At 39.5% G+C, this 24438-nt stretch overlaps 4 protein-coding genes across 5 annotated transcripts; 1 reads left to right on the top strand and 3 right to left on the bottom strand.

Moving 5' to 3' along the window:
• Positions 1–973: 973 nt before the first annotated feature.
• Positions 974–2232, bottom strand: LOC134861448 (apolipoprotein C-I-like). The gene is made up of 4 exons (XM_063878662.1): positions 2047–2232; positions 1596–1665; positions 1361–1502; positions 974–1244 (listed from the first exon to the last, which is right to left on the bottom strand). Exons 2-4 carry the CDS (start codon positions 1648–1650, stop codon positions 1184–1186), a joined length of 258 nt encoding a protein of 85 aa, XP_063734732.1. The 5' UTR covers positions 1651–1665; positions 2047–2232; the 3' UTR covers positions 974–1183.
• Positions 2233–5590: 3358 nt separating this feature from the next.
• On the bottom strand, positions 5591–7504 carry apoeb (apolipoprotein Eb). The gene is made up of 5 exons (XM_063879583.1): positions 7428–7504; positions 7222–7287; positions 6981–7134; positions 6572–6859; positions 5591–6488 (listed from the first exon to the last, which is right to left on the bottom strand). Exons 2-5 carry the CDS (start codon positions 7262–7264, stop codon positions 6146–6148), a joined length of 828 nt encoding a protein of 275 aa, XP_063735653.1. The 5' UTR covers positions 7265–7287; positions 7428–7504; the 3' UTR covers positions 5591–6145.
• A 5703-nt stretch (positions 7505–13207) lies between these two features.
• On the bottom strand, positions 13208–15047 carry LOC134861393 (apolipoprotein A-I-like). Its single transcript, XM_063878578.1, has 4 exons — positions 14845–15047; positions 14684–14734; positions 14138–14288; positions 13208–13996 (listed from the first exon to the last, which is right to left on the bottom strand). The coding sequence occupies exons 1-4, from the start codon at positions 14879–14881 to the stop codon at positions 13432–13434; spliced, it is 804 nt and encodes a 267-aa protein (XP_063734648.1). The 5' UTR covers positions 14882–15047; the 3' UTR covers positions 13208–13431.
• A 1939-nt stretch (positions 15048–16986) lies between these two features.
• LOC134861396 (apolipoprotein A-IV-like) lies at positions 16987–18507 on the top strand. Of its 2 annotated transcripts, XM_063878581.1 has the most exons (4): positions 16987–17179; positions 17267–17311; positions 17441–17591; positions 17700–18507. In XM_063878581.1, exons 2-4 carry the CDS (start codon positions 17272–17274, stop codon positions 18274–18276), a joined length of 768 nt encoding a protein of 255 aa, XP_063734651.1. In that variant the 5' UTR covers positions 16987–17179; positions 17267–17271; the 3' UTR covers positions 18277–18507. The 2 variants fall into 2 exon arrangements, with proteins under 2 accessions (XP_063734651.1, XP_063734652.1); XM_063878582.1 differs by lacking the exon at positions 16987–17179 and having other exon boundaries at positions 17249–17311.
• The last annotated feature ends 5931 nt before the right edge of the window (positions 18508–24438 follow it).

Here is a 24438-nt window from a genome sequence, read left to right as displayed (position 1 = left end):
GACCTGAGGATAAATGAGTCACATTAATTATTAATTTAAGTTACTAATTATTAGAAATAAATTGGTCAAAATGTACATCCCTTTGTGAGAGTAAGTGGACTGTTGTTTAATAAAATGATGAATCTGTTTATTTATTTTTTCATTCAACAGTTTTTTTATAAACTATGTCTCTAGATGTTACAAAAACGAATTAACTGTAGCTCTGGCTAATAGGCAAAGAGACCTACTTTATCCACATCAATTTACAGCTTTACGTTGTCAGCAAGGACGTAATATCTTAGACATCAGCACTTTTCTCATAAAATGAAGAAAAGGATATCATTAAAATTATACTTTTACATCATTATTTGTTTGTTCATGCCGTAACACACATGTGAATTTAAATGTAATATTTTATATCTGAATACAGAAAAAAGGCCTCTTTTTATTTGTGGATATTCCAACTCTAACAGTTATTAATTGCCGTAAGATTCTATGGGTTTCCCCAATTTGATAATCATTAACATTTTTTCCTGATAATGTTTATACATATGGAGTAGCAACTCAGTAATATAAGGGTTTAGTGTAAAATTAAAAGCAAAAAAAGAACAGCATTTATTCAAACTGAATGTTCTGTCTGTAAAAAGTAATATTTAAAATAAAAAAATATCTGACAAGTCATTTGTGTTTAAGTCTAAGGCTTTAAAAATGTGTATATTTATCATTAGAAAACTGACACTTCTTTCTAAAAATAATTGAGATCTTAATTAAGTAAGATCTTTTGAATATAATCCAAACCACTCAATTATTTCTTCCACTTATTATATACAAATATTATAAAACCCATTAGGAATGACTTGCAATGTTATATAAAATAAGGCGGCCATTCTGTGTGAGACCACAACAACTGCTCTTTTTTTTTATAGTTCAGTTCACCTATTCCTATAAAAGGAACCTAACACTTAAACAGAGTATGTGAACATGCAAGCACACCTTTATTTAGTTTTCCCAGTGTCTTTATTGCAACTTTTCACAGTGGTTCTTCAAAAAGATTACATTGAAATTATAAAAACAAAACACATCTCTTTACAGAGAGGCAACATAGACATTATTTCTGGTCAGCAGAGCAATGTGTGAAGAGGTCAGACGTGGGGGGTGGGGGTGGGTGGGGGGTTAAAGTCTGAAGATGGAGACAGGGAGCATATTACTGGCCGATTTCAGCAAGCTTCTGCTTCATCAATTCGAGATTCCTATCGAACCAGCTCCTGGCGAGGATAAAAAAAAAACAAGCGTTACACTGTGTGTGTGTGTGTGTGTGTGTGTGTGTGTGTGTGTGTGTGTGTGTGTGTGTGTGTGCATGCGTGCGCGTGCGCGTGCTTACTGGGAGTTGGCTACGAAATCGCTGTTCTTGATGTCTTCAAAGGTTGTCTTGGCCTTCTCTGCCAGGTTCTTGCCCATCTCACTCATCTGACTCGTGAAATCAGCAAATTTCTGCTCCACGGCCTCCTCCTGTTCCTGAGCCACTGCAGGTTCGGAGCGATGCACAGACACAGACAAAGTTACACAGCATGAACGGAAACGTATAGGTTATTTTATTAAATGATCCCGTGACATACCTGTGAATGCGGCCAAAGCCAGCACCAGCATGGCAACTACGAGGTACACTCTCATCTTGGCTGTGAATGTCTAAAGGGGGGAATACATAAACAGGTTATGGGTTATAAGAATATTATTCAAATAGAATCAAGGATACATTTTTTTTTGCGCATTCACATCAGCACCACAGCGATTGGACAGCTCCCTTTACGTGCCGTTACGATTTAATGATTAACTAAACAAATAATACTGTCCATCCTTGAGGTAAACATATACACGTTTAAACCATGTTTACTCCGTGTAACACACAGTCGGCAATATTAACAAATAAATCCCCTTTGGTATCAGCAAGGGTTTGCATGGAAACAGTACTTTTTTTAAAAGTGTTGTCGTCCGTGTCCTGAAGTTTAGAAGCATGCAAACTATATTTGTTCAATTCTAGCAGTGATGCAAATTGAATGTCAGACATACCTGTTGTTGTTCTCAGAGGAGGAAAAAAAATAGAGTGGGTTTGAGCCTCTATGTGAGTTCCTCTTTATAAGCACGCTGCGATCTTAGAGGCTGACGCAGAAACACCAGACTTCAGTCAACATGTACACGTGGAGACCTTGCGGTGCCACTGCCCCCTTTATTGACCAGCAGCAAGCAATTGCATTAAAAGATAGATGACCGATTAGGTTGCATTTGAGGTAAGATTGAGCTATATGCAGCACACTGAACAGGTAGATAAAGTCATCACTGCGGCAGGATCTAATCATCTGTGGGTTGTTAATTAAACGCTGTAGAGATCTATATGTGGAGTGTATGATGTGGACACAGACTGGGAGAAATATGGGTTCATTTGATTAGTAAAAAATGATGATGTGATCAGAGTGTCTCCCCCTGCAACAAAGGATGTCAATAGATAAGGTGATGGTGAAGCAGGGGGAACATAGTTCAGCACTGATAGCATTACCTCCAACAGACCTGAGCTATTTGGAAGCTCCTTTGGACCTATAGTGTTGGCCATGCATGCACTCTGTGTCCAAAAAGTGTAGCATTCATTGGTAATAATAGCTAATTAAACTGTATAATACCATGCAACTGTACTGCTTGAAGGTTTGATTTAAAGGCATGACCAAAGAAAAGGTCATTTTATGAGAATGATGCACATTTTTCACATCATGTAGATTTCCCTTCTCTACAAATAATAATTCAACATTTTTGGGTGACAGCTTACTTTGAAGTTAATTTAAATCAAATTAATATAAATGATGTAATTATAATATTCAGTTAATTACAGTGCTGAAGAAATCCGTGGATTTTTGTAAGCAAAAGATATAAATAACATCAATACTAATAGTATTGACAGTACCATTAATGCAAATACAAATATAATTCACAATGTACAGTTTACGATCAAAATACAGAGTGCGATAGAAGTGAGTGAATAAAAATTAAAATGTGAAGCAGTAATATTAATAATACAAATATATTATGTAGTAACAATTTACAGTAAAAATGCAGAATGCAAAAGACATTAATGAATAAGAAAATAATGTAAAATGGGAGGGGGGGGGGTTAGAATAACACAACACTAATCATACTAAACCCCACTGAGGAGAGTGAGGAGTAAAAGTGACTATTAAAAAAAAATAAGGTGGAATAACAAGTTCTTTATTTCAGTATGAAAATGATCTTTCATTACAGTTTTTAATGTGTATTAATTCTATATTATCTGTTTATCTCTGCTGATTGAACATCACTGATTTCATTAGACCTATATTTCTAAATAAGTGTATGGTGTTGTAGAAGACTGCAGTTCTGCAACATCCTGTTAAGTTTGGGTGTCTTTTTCCTGCTCTGAAATAGTCCATTGCCTAATTTGACGGGTCTTTTATCCAGACCTTCCCTTTCTCAAGGGGGAAGTAAGTCAGACAAAGCCTCATGTGGTTTATCTTCTACGTTAGCGTGCAACAGAAAACAGTACAGTCAGTTGAACTGCAGTAACCCCTCATTACGACTGTGACCTGAGTTAGAGCCAGGAAGTCTGTGCATGATGTTTGAAGGCTTCATCAATGCATAACATATCAGCTTTCACACCAAGTGGTCTGCTGCAAAGGGCCAAATGCCCATTTGTTGCTGGTGACTTGGCCTATGAAGTGCTATTGCTGTGATGAAAAGCCTACAATTGAGTTAAATAAGCCATCACATGCCTCAACACCCACACATTACCTCTGAAAGACTGAGTCTCCATCTTTTGTCATGAAGTGGCCAGTGGGTTTATGTATGAGCTTGTGCTTGCGTGCATTTAAGCTCCTCTTGAATAATTGCAGGAGGCATAGGGCGTGAAAGTGCACGTCATGCATGCTCCCAATTTGCAATAACAAGCTTACAAAAAGACTGTTTTTGTGTTTGGCCAAGGGTTCCTGTGGTGACTGATGGTATGCAGTTCTGAAGGGGAGGGAAAAAATGGAAAGAAGAGAGGGGGTTGTAATAGGAGGTAAAATCTCTGCATGAGGTGTTTTTAGAGGGGTTACTTGCAGTCACAGACAAGCTAACACCTGCTAGTTTGCTGGGACTTTTTTCTGTTGCAGGGCTGTACTCAGAGTGCAGCCTTCCTAAGGGAGTAGACGAAGCAGAAGTGCTGAATGGCCAGAATGCTTGTGGTTTTCCTGTTTTTACCATCCGCGACTGATCGTTGCAACAATGGACAGTTTAATATCGGAGTTTCACTTGTCTGCTTTTTTCTAAATAAACACAGGTTCCTGAAAGGAGTGATATCACAGGGGAAAAGCACATAGTTATGGTGTTAGTCATTCTTTCACTTTGCATGCAATGGCCTTTAACACAGATAGAAAGGGTAAACATGTTTGCTTATAACACAAACAGATCGTTTAGTAAATAAAGAAAGCTTATACAAACCAAATATTGACCTTTCACTGATGAAACCCATGCCCATATTTGGTTTGTTTTGCATGTGTTTTAATTTTACAAACTTCAAGAGAGTGTTAACAGTTAGTCGCTAAAGTACATCTCAGAAATATGTGTGTTCTGCTCTTGTAAACTCAGAGAGAGTGTGTTTCTTTGTGAGGCAAATGAAAAGAAAACACAGCTGCATCTTCGTGCAGCATAGACTCAAGCAAAGGGTCAGACAAGAGGAGACGAACAAGGGACAAATGGTGTCCTCTACTGGCCTCTGCTCTGCACTCCAAAGGAAAAGCCTGCTGAGTTTCATGAGCATCAGATTTTTTTTTAAAGTGCATTCCGATTGAAAGATTTTGGTGAATAGTGAACAAGATTGTCAATAGTTGGTACGTTTTCTGATTGGGACAGTTACCTTTCTCAAGTGAAGTACATTTAAATATAAATAATTAAAGAGTTGGCCTTTTTAACTTACAGATACACAGATAGGAAACATGGGGAGAGAGAGGGGTAGGACAAGCAATAATGAGTGTATGTCAAAATATTTTATATATATGCATCTTAACCACTAGCCCATATTGATGCACATGCTTGCAACACATACTGTATGTGCATGCAAGAAGTGAAGTCTTTCTGGGGCCTTTTTGACTATGTGAGCAAATGCTTGTATAAAAAGTCACTTATACATGGTTATGAGTTAACATGAGCATAGATTAAAGTAGATATGATAGTATAGGATTCCCAAAATCCTGTTTGGATCAAGTAAAAATAATCTGGGATCAGATTTTAGATCTTCCCTGCATGTCTGGACATGCAGAGGTGGCTCTAAGAGCAGGGCCAATGAAAAAAGGTGGAGAATTGGGGTGGTGTGCATGTGAAAAGAAGATGTATTACTTCTGGAGCAGCTTTTATAAGACCAATCAGCAAAGGACGTGAACAGGTTGATAATCTTAGCTCATGGGGTCCCCTGTTGAAAGTGTTAGGCTTTTATTGGTTGATATTCACCATTTTATTCAAGCTTCTATATGTGTATTACTTATAGAGTACATGTAACCTTGTCTTAATCATTGATTACTCTTGTATCAGAGAAAGACACAATGGAAACAAAACATATTTTCTAAGTTCTTTATTTTCTCAGCACTGTTCAGCACACAGTGCACTCACAGTGGGCAGCATGGTGGGCACTACGTCAGAGTAAAGAACGGACAGCATTTTAAATCCCACTTTTCTGTGAGGCACAATGACAAATGCAGATAATACAGAAGGGCACTTTCGTGGTTCATCATAATTCAGTGCATTATTTGAAATGAGAGACACTTGTGTGTGTGTGTGTGTGTTTAGAGGCGATACAGGTTAAACAAAATGTACAAAACCTTGGAAGGACAGACAGAACAGTTTACAGTTAGAAAAGTGAAGCATATGACAAAGAATGTCTGTGTAATTGAGTGGGGGGCTGGTGTCCAAAGGTTAAGGGAGTTGATAAGAGAAGAAAGGGTGACAACAGAAGTGTATCTGCTGATTGATCTGATTCAACTGTAAACCTCATCATCCTTCCTCTCATTAACCCCCCTTACACTGAACAAAAACATCCCAAATGAAGATATGAAAAGTGACTCTCAACTCCCCGCCTTCCTCCATCTTTGCCAGGGTATTAAGAAGTCTTTCTTTATGCAGAGGCCTCCTTGACCTTTTCCATGATGTTCTCAATCTGCTCACGGATCTGGGTGGCGTAGGGGGAGATCATCTTGGTCAGCTCCTCGATCTTGCTGTCCATGGAGGTACGGATCTCCTGGGCGGTGTTCTCCAGCTGGGTCTTGATGTCGGCAGCCTGGATCTCCATCTGCTGGCTCAAGACATCGGCCTGGCTCTTCAGGATGGTGGAGATGTCGCTCAGCTTCTTGCCGGCGGTTTGGCTGGCCTGCTGGACGTATGGCTCAACACTCTCCTTCACTGTCTCCATGTTCTGGGAGGCACGGGACTGGATCTCACCCATGTAGGTGGCGACGGTGCTAAGGTGGGGTAAGAATAAGAAACAATTTAGATTTCAGAACAACAAGACATCTTCAAGATTGAAACCTTCATCTCTACTTACTTGCGGATCTCCTCAGTGTCCTTGTTCAGGCGCTTCTTCAGCTTGTGGGTGTAGGTGCTGATGCGGCCGTGGACATCACCGCTGTTCTGCTCCACCATGCTCTTGAGCTCACCCAGGTACTCAGTGCTGCGATCCTTGGCCTCCAGCATGTCCTTCTGGAGCTTGTTGGCCAGCAGCTGCAGATCCTCGGACATCTGGCCGGTGGAGCTTTCGGTGAAGGGAGCCAGTTTGGTCTGGATGTTTTCTCTGTATACTGACAGCTCTTCCATGCTGTCTGAGATCAGAGTGCTGAATGGACAAGAAAATTACAAATTAGGATTGGAAGCATAGGATGAGGTTACAGAGATGTATATAAAAAGGAATTTAACTGAGAGAAAATGTCAAATAGAAATGATTATAGTTCACTTACTCTAGCTCCCTGGAGAGCTGGGAGAGCTTGATGTCCTGCACAACTCCATCAGCTTTCTGGTTCAGGTCAGAGACGTACTGCCAGAAACGATCCACAGTTTCTTCCCAGTTTTGGGGGGTATCGTCAGCCTGGCGCACAGCACGGGCATGGCAGCCTAATGTGAACAAGGGTGACAGGTTAGATAAATAAACAAGCTTACAAAAGACGTATTCTTAATATACTTAACAAGAGTTGCACTTACCGGTGATGACTGCCAGAGCAAGGATCAGAGCGACGGCCTTCATGGTTGTTGGATAGACAGATACACCTAAGGATTGAAGAAGAGAAAAGGTGAGTAATCAACAAAGTTTTGCAAACAGTTGAGGCACAAATTCTACCCCAGGATTTAAAATGAAATCATCCACTTGGATAAAAGCCTTGAATGCATCCCAGCGTCCTTCCACTCACCTGAGGGGGTTGAGATTCCTCTGTACTCCTTGCACAGTGACTGAGGGCTTTTATACACAGGCAGGAGGCTGCTGCTGCCGCCGCTGGGCGTGTTCGCGCGCGCGGGGGGTGGGGGGAGGAGGGGGGGGGGTGATGATTTGTCTGCACAGATTCCTGTTTACCTCCACGCAACTTGACACCAACACCGCGTCCGAAGTTCTCAAAGGTTGGCATTGTGATTGAGCAATCTTGTTGCCACGAGAATAACGGGAGAACATGTGCACGTTGTTGGTATATTCTCCCGCAGAAATGTAGAAAGGAGCAAGTCCCATTTTCCAAAGACGTTTTTAAAACCACAACTGAATTTATACTCCATATATGTGTTCAAAATATCCCCCTTGGATTGGCATAACACACGTGAGTTGATAATGACAACGGTAAAGCGTTTCTGACCGGTAACGTTTTCTTTTAAAAGTAGCTACGTTAATCTACTATACTACCATTTGCTTTATATGATACTTTACTCAATCATCTTGATAGTAAAAGAAGCCCACAGTGTAAATACTCCATTACAAGTTAAAGTGGATTAGATGAAACAGTTTTAAAGCAAATTACATTTTATTTTTTTTGTAAAATCCGAAAAGTAACTGGTAAACACTGCTGCCAAATGAAGCACATACATCTAATGGATCGCACAATAGCTCCTCCTGAAACCAGTTGAGAAACTAAAAAGCAGTAGAAATTAAACATACACGTTGCCTACATTAAACATGTACTTTACTATAATACTTGGGTTCATGTAGACAGGTATATTCCACCACTAAAAATGATTGTTGGTTTACTTTGCATAGCTTCTATTTCATTACTTTACTTTACAAACGTTACTGTTTTTAAAGTGGTGTTCCGAGTGGTTTTAGTAACCACTGGTTGTTGCCAGTATGATGTTAAGTGACAACTTTACAGCTGTTCCTTTGATTGTTATCAGCAACTGGTCTCATCTGAATATAAGTTCTCCTAGCATCAGGATGTAAATAAGGCTTTCACACATGCATGGCAATCTCAGTGGTCTCGCAGTGCTGACCATTGACACCCCTGCAGACACAACCCCCGGACACATGCATGTCTATCCCAGTCTTCAAGTGGAGTATGTAGGATGCATGTTTTTTTGTATAAAGATCACATGCACCAAGTTGTATTGTCCATTTGCTGTACTTGTGTTGTGTTGCTTCATTATCTAGAGCTGTAGATTAGTATGTGCCTGAAGTGCAAACAAAGCACCAGCAGTACGTGGTGGGCATGTTTGGGCACAAGTTAAAGTGGGTCCACATAACAAAAGCAGGATTAGAGGTAATAAAATACAGAGAAAATAAACTATTTTATTACCTGCAGCTGGGCACCGAACTAAATAAATGAATGATACAGGAAACTAAGGTGAAGAAAGACTGAAATCTTATCTTTTTTCACATTTTCGGGGTTTCACAATTGGAACAGGAAAGGGGATGTTTCATGTGGGAGAAAACAAGTTTACCTCGGCTTATTGAGCAACTAAAATATTTATTTAGAGGCTGAACAAAACTGTCAGGGGCCCTGATGTCACCCAGTTGCTTCTCCACAAGACAGACCTGTGTTTTCCTTTCATGACAAATTGTGTTCTTGCATTGCCGAGAAAATTGAACAAAACTTCCCTATTCCCAGTAAACGCTTACGACTTTATCAAAAACTTGGCTGCATTCCATGTTGTCTGCCTGTGTTTTGTTTCTAAAAGTTGCTTGCTACATGTATTACAGAGTTGGCTGTTGGTACAGTTATTTGTATTTAGTAGTATTTTAATCTACATGTGGAACTGACTCTTTATTACATGTGTTTCCTTACTGTTATAATGTCTTTTTGCAGAATTTCTGAGTGTGACTGTTTTTCCCTGAGAACGTTTGATTTTGTTTCTGTCTATGTCTTTTATTCTTTTGTCTGTAAATCGCTGGCTTCATTACATCAAAGGCATGGCTAACACTGTCACATGTACAGAAATGGTTAATAATATCTGTAGTCCAGTTTTCATTGTATTTAAGGTAGTTGGATAACTGGAAATCTGCGTATCTCAAATAAAACACTATGCTTGTACAACACAAATTTTAATTGTCACCATAATGACATACAGTGTTTGTTTTTGCTGGCATTAGTTAAGATAAACACAAGCTTAATCACTGCCCTTTGCCCTTTAGGACTTGGCCTGGTTGTCCAAAGAGTCCTTTTTTTTTAACAGAAAATAATCAACTTTACACAGGAACAAAGTTTGACATGTTGTCCTGGTCAGATAATTAGTGTGAGAACATGATAACATTACTGTGTGATAACCGTCAAGGGTCAACTGTGTGTTGAGTGATTGGGAGACTGTACCTACATGACTAGTTCAGCTTTCTTACAGTGGTTTGAAATGTTATTTTCTCTGATGCAATGCAATTTCATGTACAGGCTGAGGTGTCACTTTTCTGTTAAAGACAAAAGACCTTTAACCTTGTGTCACTGCTGGAGGTGTGTCACACACAGAAAGATAATGCATTTACAGCTTGATAACAAGTCCAGTCCAGTTTGAACAAAAACAAATCAAGATTTAAATTATAATCCCACCATCCTGCGCAGAAACATTGTCACGCAATGATATTTTCTGTTTTGTTTTAGGAACATGTCTAATCTTGTGTGGCAATCAGCTACATTGTCTAGTAAGATGCAGTTCCAGTATGAGCGTAACAAACATTAATGATATGTGTTGTGTTTATGTATTGCAGACGTGATGGACCACAGGGACCAAACTACACACCTGTACCAACTAAGGTCACAGGCTGCTAAAACCCACAATGCCGTGCCTTTTCTTGGTGAACCTCCAGGGTTAAGAGGACAGAAGGGGAATTGAAACTGAGCGATTCAACTAGAAGCATGAGGTAATACAGTAAAATATCTGACACAGCACAGCAGGAGGACATGTCTATAAGGAGCCACTGTGACAGAGGACACCTTAAGATGCTTTGAACGATAGTGACCCCTGCCCCATTGTTGTTGTTCTCTGGTTAAGTCTGTATGATCTCATCCTTACTAACATCTGTTCAGATGAGTCAGTGAGGTTACTGCCGTTTGTCTGTGGGTTAAAAATGGTTGAACTGGGAAGTAAAGGCACGATTGAGTGTTTTTCCTCCAACATACAGTAACCTCCATCATCTAATTCTGAGTCAGAGTGCTATCAGCTGATTGGGGAGGTTTTGCCAACACAGCCAAATGCCTGAGTTTATAGGCCTGTCTCAATATAATGAAGGAGTCAGGGTTGGTAGCTCATGCATGTCCATCAACAAAATAAGCCTTGAGTCACATCCCCCTTTACCAAGCTCTGGGTAAAAGGGTAAAGTATCTTTTAAGGTTAAATGTCAACAGCCTGATGAAGGAGTTTAAGATGTGGAGAAAATTGTTGAAAACAAGCTCCTTACTGTTAACATGAATTTTATTGGGCCAACGATTATTTCAATCAAGCATTAATTAAAGAATATTAACGGATTAGCTTCACATGTTTCGAAGCACGCTGGTTGGCAGTGTTGCAGATAGATAAATAAAGAGATTGATACCCCTCTCATCATGCATGGGTGTCAAAATGAAGCTGCAGTTCAAAGAGTGAAATCAAGGATAAAGAGCTACCCTGGCTCTGTTAAGACTTCAGGAAGCAAAAAAATCAAAGCCTACCAGAACCTCTCAACCTTGCTTATTAATTAGTCTCAGACACACAACCCTTTGTAGCCCTCTGAAGTAAACACAACGTGTTTATTTACACTGATTTAACAATCGTGATCCAACTTGTTGACTAGGTGCAGGTTTCTCTTGTGTACAGATTCTGCCTAGCTGTTTCCTGTCTTGATACTTATGTTGCAGACAGACGAGTGATACATATCATCATCATTGACGATGCATTTCTTCAAACGTTGAACCATGCCTTTCATGCAATTGCCTTTCACATACTGCATCTTCAGACAGCTGAAAACATTTACAACAGTTTGATTGAATCATGGGATACACAGACTGACTCATTCATTAACACATACCGGCCTGCTTCAATATGTTCTTCTTTTAATAAATAACTTTCCTTATTAAATATGTACGAAGGATGTGTGACAAATATTTAACTGTAAGTATTTTTTTCTTATTAACACAGTCATGAGTTTCTTTAAGAATACATACTATAACACACATTTTTTTTAATAAGCTTTAGTCACCAAATCTTTTTCTTGCTATCAGGAGTAATTATGAGTGATGCACAGTGAAATCCTGAGCTTCACTGCAGCTCATGATGTATTTGCTGTCTTTCTTAATGTCCATGTCCCCTTTCTCCTGTCTGATTGCACAATACTTAAAAATACATCTTGATTTAAAAAACAAACAAACAATTGAACAAGGTATTTTGCCTTTCATTAATTTATCTTATAACTAAGTTTGTGACTCCGCAAATTCTGCTTACATTTTTTATACCAAATACCAAATATTTTTAATAGAGTAGAACTAAAGTGAAAAAAGAGGGGCCATTGATACAGATTGATTTGGAATAAAACCAAAACCTTCCAATTATAGGACTTCATTAGAGATCTGAGCTGTGTGTGCGCTTGGAGGGTTAATGGTGAGTGTGGTGTGTGACAGCTGGGGGCAGAACACAGGAATGTTGTTTGCCACGGGGTAAGGCAGCGTGGGAGCGACCTGGCAGCGGGGATGGAGGCACAAAAGGAAGCCTAAGAAACAAGGTCGAAGCACGAGCAGTTTCAGACAGTTTTCAGAGACAAATCTGAACATGCCCTCTCCGAGACCCATAACTGAATCTTGCGAGGGTGTGGAAGGGGGAGCAAGATTTTGCAACCAGATACTAAACAAACAAGAAAGGATTTATCCTCCACTTATTTTTTATGTGGAGCTTACATAGAAAGTTCCTCTTTATAACAGTCACGAGTGAAAATCATGCATTGAAAAAGGCTTGCTGCTGTGTTGCATACATCTGTACATGAGAAGATAACATGAAGAGACTCTGTATGTTCAGCAGGTGGCACTAATTCTCTTCAAAGTCTAAGTCTATAAATAAAGTCCTTATAATCGCCTGATGAACACCGTGTACTTGTTTCAAAGTTGATTCACATGACCAAACCACGTTATTATGTAGGTGTGAGTAACGACATTGGACAGGTATCTATTTTCCATTACAACAATTAAACACAGTGTTGTTGTTGTTTTTAAACTTACAGAGGAAGTTGATACACTGTGTGTACCAGAGTGTAGGAATACTCAGTTACAAGTGAAAATCCAGCATTAAAAATGTTACTGAAGTAGGTACAAAAGTATTAGCTTCAAAATATAATTCAAGTACCAGAAGTACTCATTGTGCAGATTGGTGTATTTCAGAATAATAACCTATATATGATATTTGTGGATTATAATAATTGATGCATTAAGGTGCCGCTGGTTTTAATAACTGTGTGTACGGCAGGGTAGCTTGTGAATTTACTCCAGGTGGAACCAAAGTCTGATTTAAGGGTTGATTATATTTTACATCATTAATCCAAATCTGAAAACTAACTAAAGGTGTTAGATAAATGTAGCGGAGTAAAAGTGCACCATTTACCTCTGAGTTGTAGTGGAGTAGAAGAAGCAAATACATGTAAATACTTAAGTAAAGTACTTGAATGTAAAATGTACTTTGTTACTTTACACCACTGCATCACACCCTACCAACACTCATTTCACATTTCATCTTGAGTTTGTAAAAAACACAAAAGAATTGCATGTTTATGTTTTCAAAATGTACTTTATTTCCATAAAACAGGAAGAGAACACAGTGTGTGGTCAATATTAAGTCTTTATCTTTTTAACGTTATGCCCTTCATATACTTCAAACATCTATAACTGTTGAGCTTGTGTTGTTATTTTGATCATTTTGTTGTCCCCGGGTCAGATAATTGTGTTTCTTATGGTGCAGTTACTTTCCATTTAAGGTGAGGTGGAGGTTGACTTAGTTGGATTTGATGTAGGTCTCGTAGAGGGTGGTGAGGCGGGCCTGGAGGTCCTGTGTGTAGGGGTCCAGCTTTACTTTCAGGTCTTCAACGTAGGGGGTGGCCATTTCTTGAACCTGCTGGGCTCTCTCAATCACCTGACCTCGAACCTGCTGGGCCAAGGGGTCCACGCGCTCCTGGAAGTCCTGCAGGTGCTGGTCCACCTTCAGCTTCATGTCATCGGTGAATGGCCCGAGCTGAGCCTGCAGATCCCTCACACTCTGCTTCATCTCTTCGGTCTTCTGCGCCAGGGTGGCTCTCAGGGACTCGGTGTCAACTGATTCAGCGTAGGGGGCCAGCTCCTGCTTGAGCTGCTCAACTCTCTCCTGGATCTGGGCATGCATTTCTTTGGTGTAGGGCTTCAGCGTGTCCTTGACGGTGCTCAGGTCCCTGTCCACCCGCTCCATCAGCAGTTCGGTCTCTGTGGTGACTTTCTGGATCATGTCCCTGGCTGCAGGGGGAAGCTGTTCATGCAGGACGGCGACAGACCTGAAGGCCCCACCGGTGTACTCTCTCAGACGTTCACTAGAAAGAAGCGAGAACAATGGGATGTTACCTTTCATTCTAATTCAGTGAGGAGAAATTGTATATCAGTTAGCCGTATCCTGTCTTTGTTTGCATCATTATAATGTCGACAACGGTAACAATGGTCTTGTCTAAACTTACGAGACATCCTGTCCAAACTGGGATTTCTTGATTATCTGGAGGCTGTCATCAGCTGTCTCTGTTGCCATGGCGACATAGTCCCAGAAGGCATCAGTCAGCAATTCAATCTGTGGCTTGGGTTCATCAGCATAGAAGATGTTGGCATTGCAGCCTGTTGGATGGACAGAAAAAACATTTTGAAGAACCGTTGGAACGTTCAACATATTTCAGAGTGTTTTCAGGCAATTTAACCCCAAAAATATTCTGAAGGAGGTAGAGTGGCACTATACTGAACTTCCAAATCCCAGAGGCATGTGTGAGTGTGTGTGAATGAGCATTAGGTCTGATTCTATGGTCACCCACACAAGGTTCCATATCAGTACACACCAGTGGATGAATGTGTGTGTGTGAATCGGTTAGTTTCACATCCAATGAACTGCTGGGTGTTATTTAATTTGAGTGGTCCAAAAATGTCTTTGCAATTCTAGACTTTTCCTTGAAGTTTTTTGACTTGAACGTATACAAGTTGATATCAAGCTCCCAAAACAAATGTTCCGTCATACTCACCAGTGAAAGCGGCTAGGACGAGGACAACGAGGACCTTCATGGCTCTTAGATCTAAATATAAAAAGAACATACAAAGATGCTTAGCAAAGCATGTCCTACAAGAAGTAGTTTCAAAAAGAAAAACTCAGATGCTACCCTGAGACAATTCTCCCTCATCTTACCTGAGTTCGCTGTTGTATCTGCAAATCCACTTGGCATTGCTTGTGTTGAGCTGTTGAGATTCTGCAGCTTATAAAGCAAGCCGGACTCTAACGATCCCAAAGTCCAGGGGCTAGTGTCTTGCTGTCACCTTGCCTCACCCTGCTATTCTCACTGACACCCAGTGCCAGACGCCACGCAGCAGTCATGTACAATGCACAGACACACTAAGCAAATCATTTATTTTAAACAGTTTCATATGTCAGTTATCATCTGCCAAACAATATGTATTTATTTTTGTTCATTTTTATATTTATTTGGCCTAAATGTGTGTGAATCCTCAGTGTTGAAGTGTGAGTAAATCCTCAAGTGTAACCTTAAATGGACCTTGTCCTCAAAAGGCCCTTCTGTCCTCAAAGGTATGTCTGTATTCAGTTTTATGTTAGCTCTGCGTTGTCACAGATAACGCTTTGCCAAGAATGGCAAAATCCCTTTCTTTAGTCTCTGTGATGTCCAGCTTTGATTAGATTTATGGTGGTTGATTTATTGTCACCATTAGCTAGCCATGCTGCCAAATAACGTCACAGTAGATCATGGTTCCTGTCTGTGTCATGCTAGGTCCTGTGAGTCAGTTTGGCCAAAGGTCAGCAGACAACAACACCGTCAGCTTTCGGAGGACAAAGTAGCCTCAGTTTCACACAGGGCATACCATAGGTGCAACATTTTGGTTTCACCCATTTTTCTATAGATAGGAAAAGATCCTACTCACAATGCAGAACACCTGAAAATAAGACATTTTTATTGAAACGATTGTTATCATTTTCCCATGACAGTATTCTAAGTGGTCTGAACTTGATATGTATGTATTATTATTCTGCATGTTTTGGTATTTCAAATATGTATAGTGTCTTTTTCGAGGGACAACTTCTGGAAACAAATCAACGCTGCCTTCTCTTTGAGTCCTTTTGATAAGTTGTGGCTGATTTGATAATGTATGTATGTATCGGGTTCCAAAAAACAATAGACACTTGCTTTGACAGAACTGGTAATAAGGTATATCAAGGATTTAATAAACTGGGGTATTTTGCCTTGTAAATACCCTTAGTTTAAGTCCATCGTCTCAAGGTCTGCTGCACTTACACTGAAAAAACTGTAACGTTGCCTTTAATTAAATAAATGATGTCATCACATTTTAAATAAATGTATTAGGTTAGTTGAAAGCAATAATAGTAAGTTGAAATAAAAATATTAGGTTCAACTTAATAGCATTGCTTTCAACTGACCTGATAAAGTCATATGAAATCTGTTGACATAATATATTTAACTAAAGGCAACATTTCAGTTTTTTCAGTGTATTTGAAATTAAAAAAACTCTCAAATGTTGTTTTTAGGGTTATAAGTTAGTAGGGCAAACTTGAACCTGAAGTTGGGTTGTAATGTAAGTAGAACCAGCTGCAATTAAGACTGAACTGTGTTTTTTTTAGCCTGCTGCAGACATGGTGACATGATCAACTCAGTATCCACAGCCCTGATGTCCTCACCTGCTCCCATTCATAGTGCTGTTCAACTGTTTGTTTTCTATAATAGTGGACATGTCCTATTTGCACCTTCTCTGCTCTTCATATACACAGCAATACACCTGCAAAGTGTGTAATAGGTCAGATGAACGGTTCTCGAGGAATGGCAAGGAAATACCCACATACAGACAGAGATCCCTGGCTTTATATTTATAACGCCTTTTAAGGAGCAATTTGGTACATGTATTTCAAACTACTTATTCAAATGATTCCCCTCAGTCACTTTAAAGCAGTTTTTGAAAGGCCATACTTTGATTTAATGCTAACGCAAATCACCTACACCACATGACAGAGGTATATTGATACCAAGATTGCTTTGATTGTTTTGGCTTCCCACTACGTATATTTTATTCACGTTGCTTGCCCCTAACACAAAGTCCACCAGTCAAAGCATATCGACTTTACCTGGAGTTATCTGAGGTCTCTTTACCACTGGACAGCGTGGAAAGTTAATACACTTTTCCTAGATGCTTTCTAAGATGGGGTCAGACAAGAACCATTGTAATATTCATAGTCATATACAATAGCTTGTATTGTTCCAAAAGCCATATTGCATGAGAAAACTGTAAAGGTTGTGTCAGTGCGCCTGCGTTGTAGGGTGAGCTGCTCATGTGATAGCAGTGCGGAAGTAGAGGAGAGTCATTGTGACAACATGGAAGGGACTCCTGGACTTTGAGCTCTTAACTACAACTGTTCTGCGGCTTCAGTATATATATACAAGGAAGCGCCAGTCTGATTCATAAACACGCTTAACTCTGAGAGACGCACAAGCCAAAAGCAGGTGAGAATTACATTACATTTCAGTACCTCCCATGACATACAGTAATAATGCATTCTGAAAGCTAACCAGCTCATTACTTTTTTTCAGCAATCATGAAGGTATTCCTTGTACTCGCCATTGCCGTGCTGTCTGGTAAGTTGTTTTTACTTTCTCAAGTGTCTTTTCTACATCCTTCAGTATGGCTCACCCAACTTAAAGATATTAATATGGACTGCATGGCTTGAAATATTTTCTAAAGCTGCTTCTGTGTCCGTCCAACAGGCTGCAATGCCAACATCTTCTATGCTGATGCACCCAAGCCACAGCTGGAAGTGCTGACTGATGCTTTCTGGGACTACATTTCCAAGGCCACCCAAACCGCTGATGACACCCTCCAGATGATTAGGAAATCAGAGTTTGGACAGGAAGTCAAGTAAGTCATGTGACACACTGGACCATGGTGACATTTAGTGGCAAATGTGATTGGCATGGTATCACACAAACCTCTGATTGTCTAACGATTACTTTCCATTTCCTCTAGTGCCCGCCTGGCCGACAGCACAGACATTGCCAGCCAGTATGCCGTCTCCCTGCAGGAGCAGCTTCCCCCTGCTGCCCAAGACCTGATGACCAAGATCACCGCAGAGGCTGATGTGCTGAGAAATGTTCTGACCAAGGAGCTGAGCATTGTCAGGGGCAAGCTGGAGCCCTACACCGACAACATGCAGGTCCAGATCCAGCAGAGAGTGGAGCAGCTCAAACAGGAGCTGGCCCCCTACGCTGAATCCCTAGACTCAGAGGGCCTTAAAGCCACCCTGAGGCAGAAGAGTGAGGAGCTGAAGACCAACCTGGAGCAGAGTGTGAAGGACCTGCAGGCTCAGCTCGGGCCCTACACCGATGACCTGAAGCTGAAGGTGGACCAGCACCTGCAGGACTTTCAGGATAGCGTGGCCCCCATGACCGAGAAGGTCCAGCTTGAGCTGATACAGAGAGCCAATCTGATGAAACAGATGGTGGCCCCCTATGCTGAGGACCTGAGGGGAAAGTTGGACCCCTATGCCCAGGACCTCCAGGCCCAGCTCAGGTCCCTCTATGAGTCTTTTATCAAGGGCAACTAAGTCAACCTCGTCACCTGCTCCATCATTTATCAGGATGCTGGCCTTGTCTGGTCTACTTCTGTTGGAAGCATGTAATATACTGTAAACCAAATTAAACTAATATTTATTACAAGTTGCAAAAACTCTGCACTTGTCGAAATTGTAAATACTAAAGTTTTATTTTGTGTTTTTACTTTTTTGTAATCTCTGTTAAGTTATCAAAAATAAACACATGCGTCTGCCAAAAACACATTAGTATTTCGGGTCTTTTACAGAATATGTTAATATATAATAAATCTAATCATAAAAAAACCTAAAATATAATTCAAACTTTAACTGTTTTAGAGCTGTGTATTACCAAGACATCTTAAAGTAACACAGGAGGTAACTCTCATGTCTTAACACGTCCTGGTTCCTATCACAGTTTCGCCTCAATCTTTATCCAGAGGCAGAATTATGTTCCTTTTCAGTTACATGTCAATGCTTGCCAGGAAACTGCACCTTCCTGTTTTCAATACTAAAATTGGGAAATGGTTGGAGAAACATGGATGACCAACCTACTGTCAGAGAGGGTTAGATACCCCATTAGATTTTCATCCCAAAACTAAACAAATCCTATGAATTTGCATTTTATTCTATTTTACTTACTTTTAAAACAACAACATAACTTCCATGTGTCAAAAAACTAAGTTCCGTAATATCCAATTGTTGTAAATATCCAACGCAAAGCCTTATCCGCCTCTCTTGACGTTGCCAGCATCCAACGTGGAGGGTCAGAGTCCAATCACAATACTAACTTTACACTCATGCACACGTAACACACAAGCAATGCATTTTTGTTCCCTGGTGAATAACGTGGGAGAGTTTGTGTTTCATTCTTGAGTTACCTAGATAAAATAGTTAATTACAAACATCACCCTTGAAGAGAAAATACCGTACTTCTCAAAATATCTGATTGTATTGATTCCTAATTGTAATCGCAGAACTTCTAAGTATTACATTCATTAAGACTATTCAAACTACTGCAAAGCTCTGTGAAACTTTACAAATGCAAATCTGAATGTCCTGCTCCAGCCTGTTGTTTTTTACACCCAATTAGCATTTGAGCTGGCACCAAGACGAGCCATTCACACTGCATTATCAGTCAAAACAGCCAAAAGGCACCGTTAAGGCCTTGATCCTAACGGCTACTTCCCTAAGCTACAACTAACTACGTCTGTCTGTCTCGTGCACTATACGACGCAGACCATTGAGAGGAGGGAGGTGTTGTTTCACGCACACAAGTTTCTTTGAACAAGATACGTCTTGCCTTAACCACCGTGGTGACAAACAGAGGTTCACAGTTGTTTTGTTGGTAGGAGGTTGTTACTAGACTCTTGCTACTGGTGTGATAAGCAGATAGGTGCCTGTGGAGATGGAACGATGGCTGTCTCTTGTTGATTGGTCATTGTAAATGCTATCAGGGCAGGCTTTGTTGTTTGCTACAGCTTGTTGTCCACTATCAGCTGGTCTGGTTTTAGAGCAGGATGTTATTGAGGAGTCTTGGGGAGCTGAACCCCCTAAATATAATCCAATCCAACGCCCCTGTTAGAAGTATGAGAGGCTGCTGTTTAAACTTTGTGAACAAAGTCTCTTTCTTTCAAAAGCTTGAGTTGCTTTAAAGACTTCTGTAAGTTTACAAATGTAATATATCTTAGAGAGCATATGTAGTTGACTGCAAAAAAAAATAGATGTTTGTGAAAAATAAGAATGCATTACATATCAAGAGTGGCTTTGGTGAACCCACTTTTGGCCCCATGTGACCCATAACACTGATTTAAACAGTAAACCAGCACAATAATAGCAGAGGTGCCAGAGTTACTGTCTTTCAATTGGAAAGGGACTATACACATTTAGTCAAGAACTGTAGTAAACGACGTCGCTACCTTTTATTAAATTACTATTGTTACTTTTTATATTTAGACATAACAAACTAAAAGATCAGTTTATAACATATGATACATTGTTTTAGAATAACTAGTATTAGGAATTAGCTTCACCACGACCAATTACATTTTAAAACTAGTGCTTAAATTTTAAAGCACATATGAATAATACCATTATTATACCATAATAATACCATGCATAGCAAGTACTTCAAATTGTACTACTTAACTACATTTTTTGTGAGTAATTAAAATGAAGTATCAGTTTATTTAAATAATGCATCTATAATAATCTCAAAGTGACCGATGTGAGTATGCAGTTTGCTTATACTGAGACCTTGAATTCAGTACTTTTACTTTTTCATTGAGTGACCTTTTTCTATAGGAAGCTTTCACTAGATTTATTTATGCATCATGCAACTCCGGGGTGTCATGAGCGCTTTTGCCAAAAGAAAAGTCTACACTACCACCAAGTGGTGAAACTGAGCCTATTATGTGTGAGGGATTCTACAGAGGCCACACTTTACTAATTCGAGGCCTCGATTTAATTCAAACGTTCGCTCGTTTTAGTTAAATCAAAGCATAGACAGCTGCTGTGGAGTGGTGAGAAAGGAAGGGGTTGAAAGTTCGGTAAAGTTAGCAAGATATGGACAAATTGACAAACAACCTGACTTTACAGCCATAGCAAGGTACACAACGAGCTACAGAGCAGTCTTCATCAGAACAGTTCGATACGCTCAGTCCTCCACGCGGGTTCATTCATTGGTTTCTGCCGGAGAGAGAGAGAGAGAGAGAGAGAGAGAGAGAGAGAGAGAGAGAGAGAGAGAGAGAGAGAGAGAGAGATTTTCAAACTATTTTCAATCACTTACATAATATTGTAGTATAACCTAACCCCTTTCACACATCAATGGTGCATTGCTGCTCAGACCAATGAATAGTTTTATGGACATATACTTTTAAAACATTGTGGAGATTTTTTTTATTGCAGTAATATCATATTGCAACCAAACTTATTTCAGACATCAATAGTCTCCTGCTGGTGGCACTAATCCAGTAGTTTTGAAAGAAAAGAACATTTTACTTTGAAGTGCAAACCAGAGTCATTACACACATTATTAGTAGCTTGTTGACTGTCCCTAAAGTCGCTCCTCCTCCGCAGATAGAAACCAATGAATGAACCCGCGTGGAGGACGGAGCTTATCTGATAGAAACTGCTCTGTAGCACGTTGTCTCTATGATCATGAGCAGCTCTGTTTTCTTTGATTTAATTAAAAATGTTTGCACGTGTTAATTAAATCGAGGCCTCAAATGACATCTCGTGCGCACGAATTAGTCAAATGTGGCCTCGTTTTATTTATTTCTCTCTCTATGGCCGCTCCCGGGCTCCGTAGGATGCCGGGAACTGTAGACAGAATGACTCTATTTGGTCCAGTCGTGAAAACTTTGTGCAATAAAATGTTCAGTATTTTGACTATTTAAGCTCACTCTAGTCACTTGGCCACCTTTTTCGAAACATATGGTACTTCTTTGATACTGTACTGAAAAGCATTCCACAAGACAAATACTATTGTGATCAAATATACAGAAGGATGCAACATTTATTCAGCTCACTTTATTTTAAAATGTTTGACTGTTTCTGTCTTGTCATAGAGCATCGTTATGATCTATGAACTTTTGCACATTTCTCTAATCCTTTTGTGCACAGAAAATTACAACTGTGTGTGCGTGCGTGCGTGCGTGTGTGCTTATCGAACAGGTTTGAGGTCATCACATTATTTGCTTGTGTAACCAGAGGAGAACAGGAAATGAAATCTGATCAAACTGCACGCAAACCGCCCTGCTGAGGAGTTAAGTTGAATTCTGTCCATAAAACTCTATGAATAAATAATAGGCTAAATAACTAACAGGAATGTGTGACTGCAAGGACGCTACTATTTCTCCAAGGAGTTTCATACTTTCAAGGAAAGCCTGTGATTGAATCAAAACAACATGTCTTAGTTTCAAGTTTCTGAAATAATGGCACAACAGTTTGCAATATTCTCAAAAGTGGAAATGTCAGTATGACTAAATGAACGAAAGAAGGGTGTGTGTGTCTAATTAGTCTAATTAGCGCTCAAGTGAAAATGTCAGGTGAACAAAAAAGGTTTATGTCATTCCCATTTAATCATACCTATTGTTTGTGAATGCAACATTTCCTCTTTTGAAAACAATAACATGTGAATAGAATGTGCATGACAGATGTGTGACTTGACTGACTAAGCCTGTAATTTGTCTGACAAATGAACATTTAGAGGAAAAGGACATAGCTAAAACGTATATGTTGAAAGATGTACAGTGCATGAACGGAGTCACGTGAGCCCGTATGACAAAGAACGCCTGTGTGACTTATCTCATCGAAAGTGTGGAAATCATTCTTCAATGATCACATTCCTGTTTCCTACAATACAAACATTGCATTTATTAAAGTACAAAACTAAACTCCTCTCAAAACGTAATACTTCTACACTGTTAAGTATTGTAATTTCCATCCCGTACACACATTTGCATCATACCCTACCTTTCCAGTAATTTGGATTTCCAAATTTGAATTTGTCTAACATAGGAAAGAAAACGTAACAAGTATTTACTAGCAATGATCCTCAGATGAGCTGAATTTGACCCGGTATTTAAGTTATCTTTGAACTTTTTTCAGTCCCTCTCTGTGTTGTCCCTACAACAGCACTGAAAAGCCTACTCGAGTGAATGTGGGTAAAGGTGTTATCAGTTTGTGTCCATATAAAGGTGCTTGTTTAGTATTGAATTCGTTATATATCAGTGCGGTACTTCATGAGTTCACAATTGGCTTGCAATGCATAACAAGTTTATTTGGATTTATTAACACTTTATTTAAGAGGTCCATCACATTAAATACAAACTGTCGATACACTGGATATTTGGTCCATAGTGTTTTTAGGACTGTAGTAATAGATTTCTTTTTTAAATGTGTCCCTAAAACTCAGCCTTCAAATGCATTTCTATGTGATATCATTGATGTTCCACTCTTCCAGACACCAGCCCTCAAACGTATGATTACAACATTAAAAAAGGCAACACTTATTCATATTTGTATTTCTAGATTTATCAAATCTTGGACTGAATGGCTGAGACCTGCATCAGGTGTTACCAAACTTCAGCCGTGTGACTCTGATAATGATGGAAGATAAGAGAACTTCCCTTAAACCAACTATAAGTGACACAGCTGACATGTAATGAGAGGAAAAAAGAGACACAAAGGAATATGTTGACATTTTTAGAGATACCGTGTCTTCTGCAACTGCATGTCAAACAATGTGGTATGGTCTGACTTACAAAACAAACCATCACTCTTCTGACAGTGAGGAAACCCAACAAACCACCGCCCTCCCATTACTACATGCATGTCAGATTACATGTCTTAAACACAAATAGTACGTAACTCAAATCTACTACTTAACTACAAATTAGAAACACTACTACTTATGTATTTCTACTTTTCCATATATTGACATATTGAATAATATCAAAACATCACTAAAGTCATTACAATTCATGCTGAGTGGGGAATGAATGTACCAAATGTCATGGCTGATCATTCATCCAAATATGTTTTAGATCCTTTCCTTTAGAAACACAAACCTCATGCTTGTGCTGAGGCAGAAAACTAATTGTTTCTCCAAGTCATTAAAAAAACATCTTCAAGGAACCACATGTATCTTCTCTAACAATGCTGAATGTAACACTAGCCTCACAATGCCTTCCTTCCAGTTAAAGCTTTCGTTGTCAAAGTTTGCGTCCCATCTGTCATCATGCTGTACACAAGCACGACATGTGATCACTGTGTTAAGTGGAATGTGGATAGTGCTGTTTGGCAGGGCTTGTACTTGTATACGGGTATTTCTACGCCGATGATTTATTACTTCTGGAACAGTTGTTTTTAAGTCATGGGGTCATCATTGTTATTAATATTGTTATTAATAATAATGATAATAATGCTAATAATAATAATAATAAATATTATTTAAATAAAATTATTCATATAAAATCGAAAAAGCACTATAATTAAAAAAATAATTGTGTCGTACTTATCCAGCGTAATAGCTATATCTGGTATATATTTGGAGTATTATGGTCCCATGACACGAAAGATATTGAAAATATGGATTTAAACTGTAGTCTGCCTAAGCATCAAACAACAGTTCATTGTATTGAGCCTCTTTGCAGACCCTGAACCGATTCCTGC

This window comes from Eleginops maclovinus, chromosome 3 (genome assembly GCF_036324505.1).
Source record: "Eleginops maclovinus isolate JMC-PN-2008 ecotype Puerto Natales chromosome 3, JC_Emac_rtc_rv5, whole genome shotgun sequence".
Lineage (NCBI taxonomy): Eukaryota > Metazoa > Chordata > Actinopteri > Perciformes > Eleginopidae > Eleginops > Eleginops maclovinus.
The sequence above is the reverse complement of the archived record's forward strand: the minus strand, read 5'-3'. Positions and strand labels throughout refer to the sequence as shown.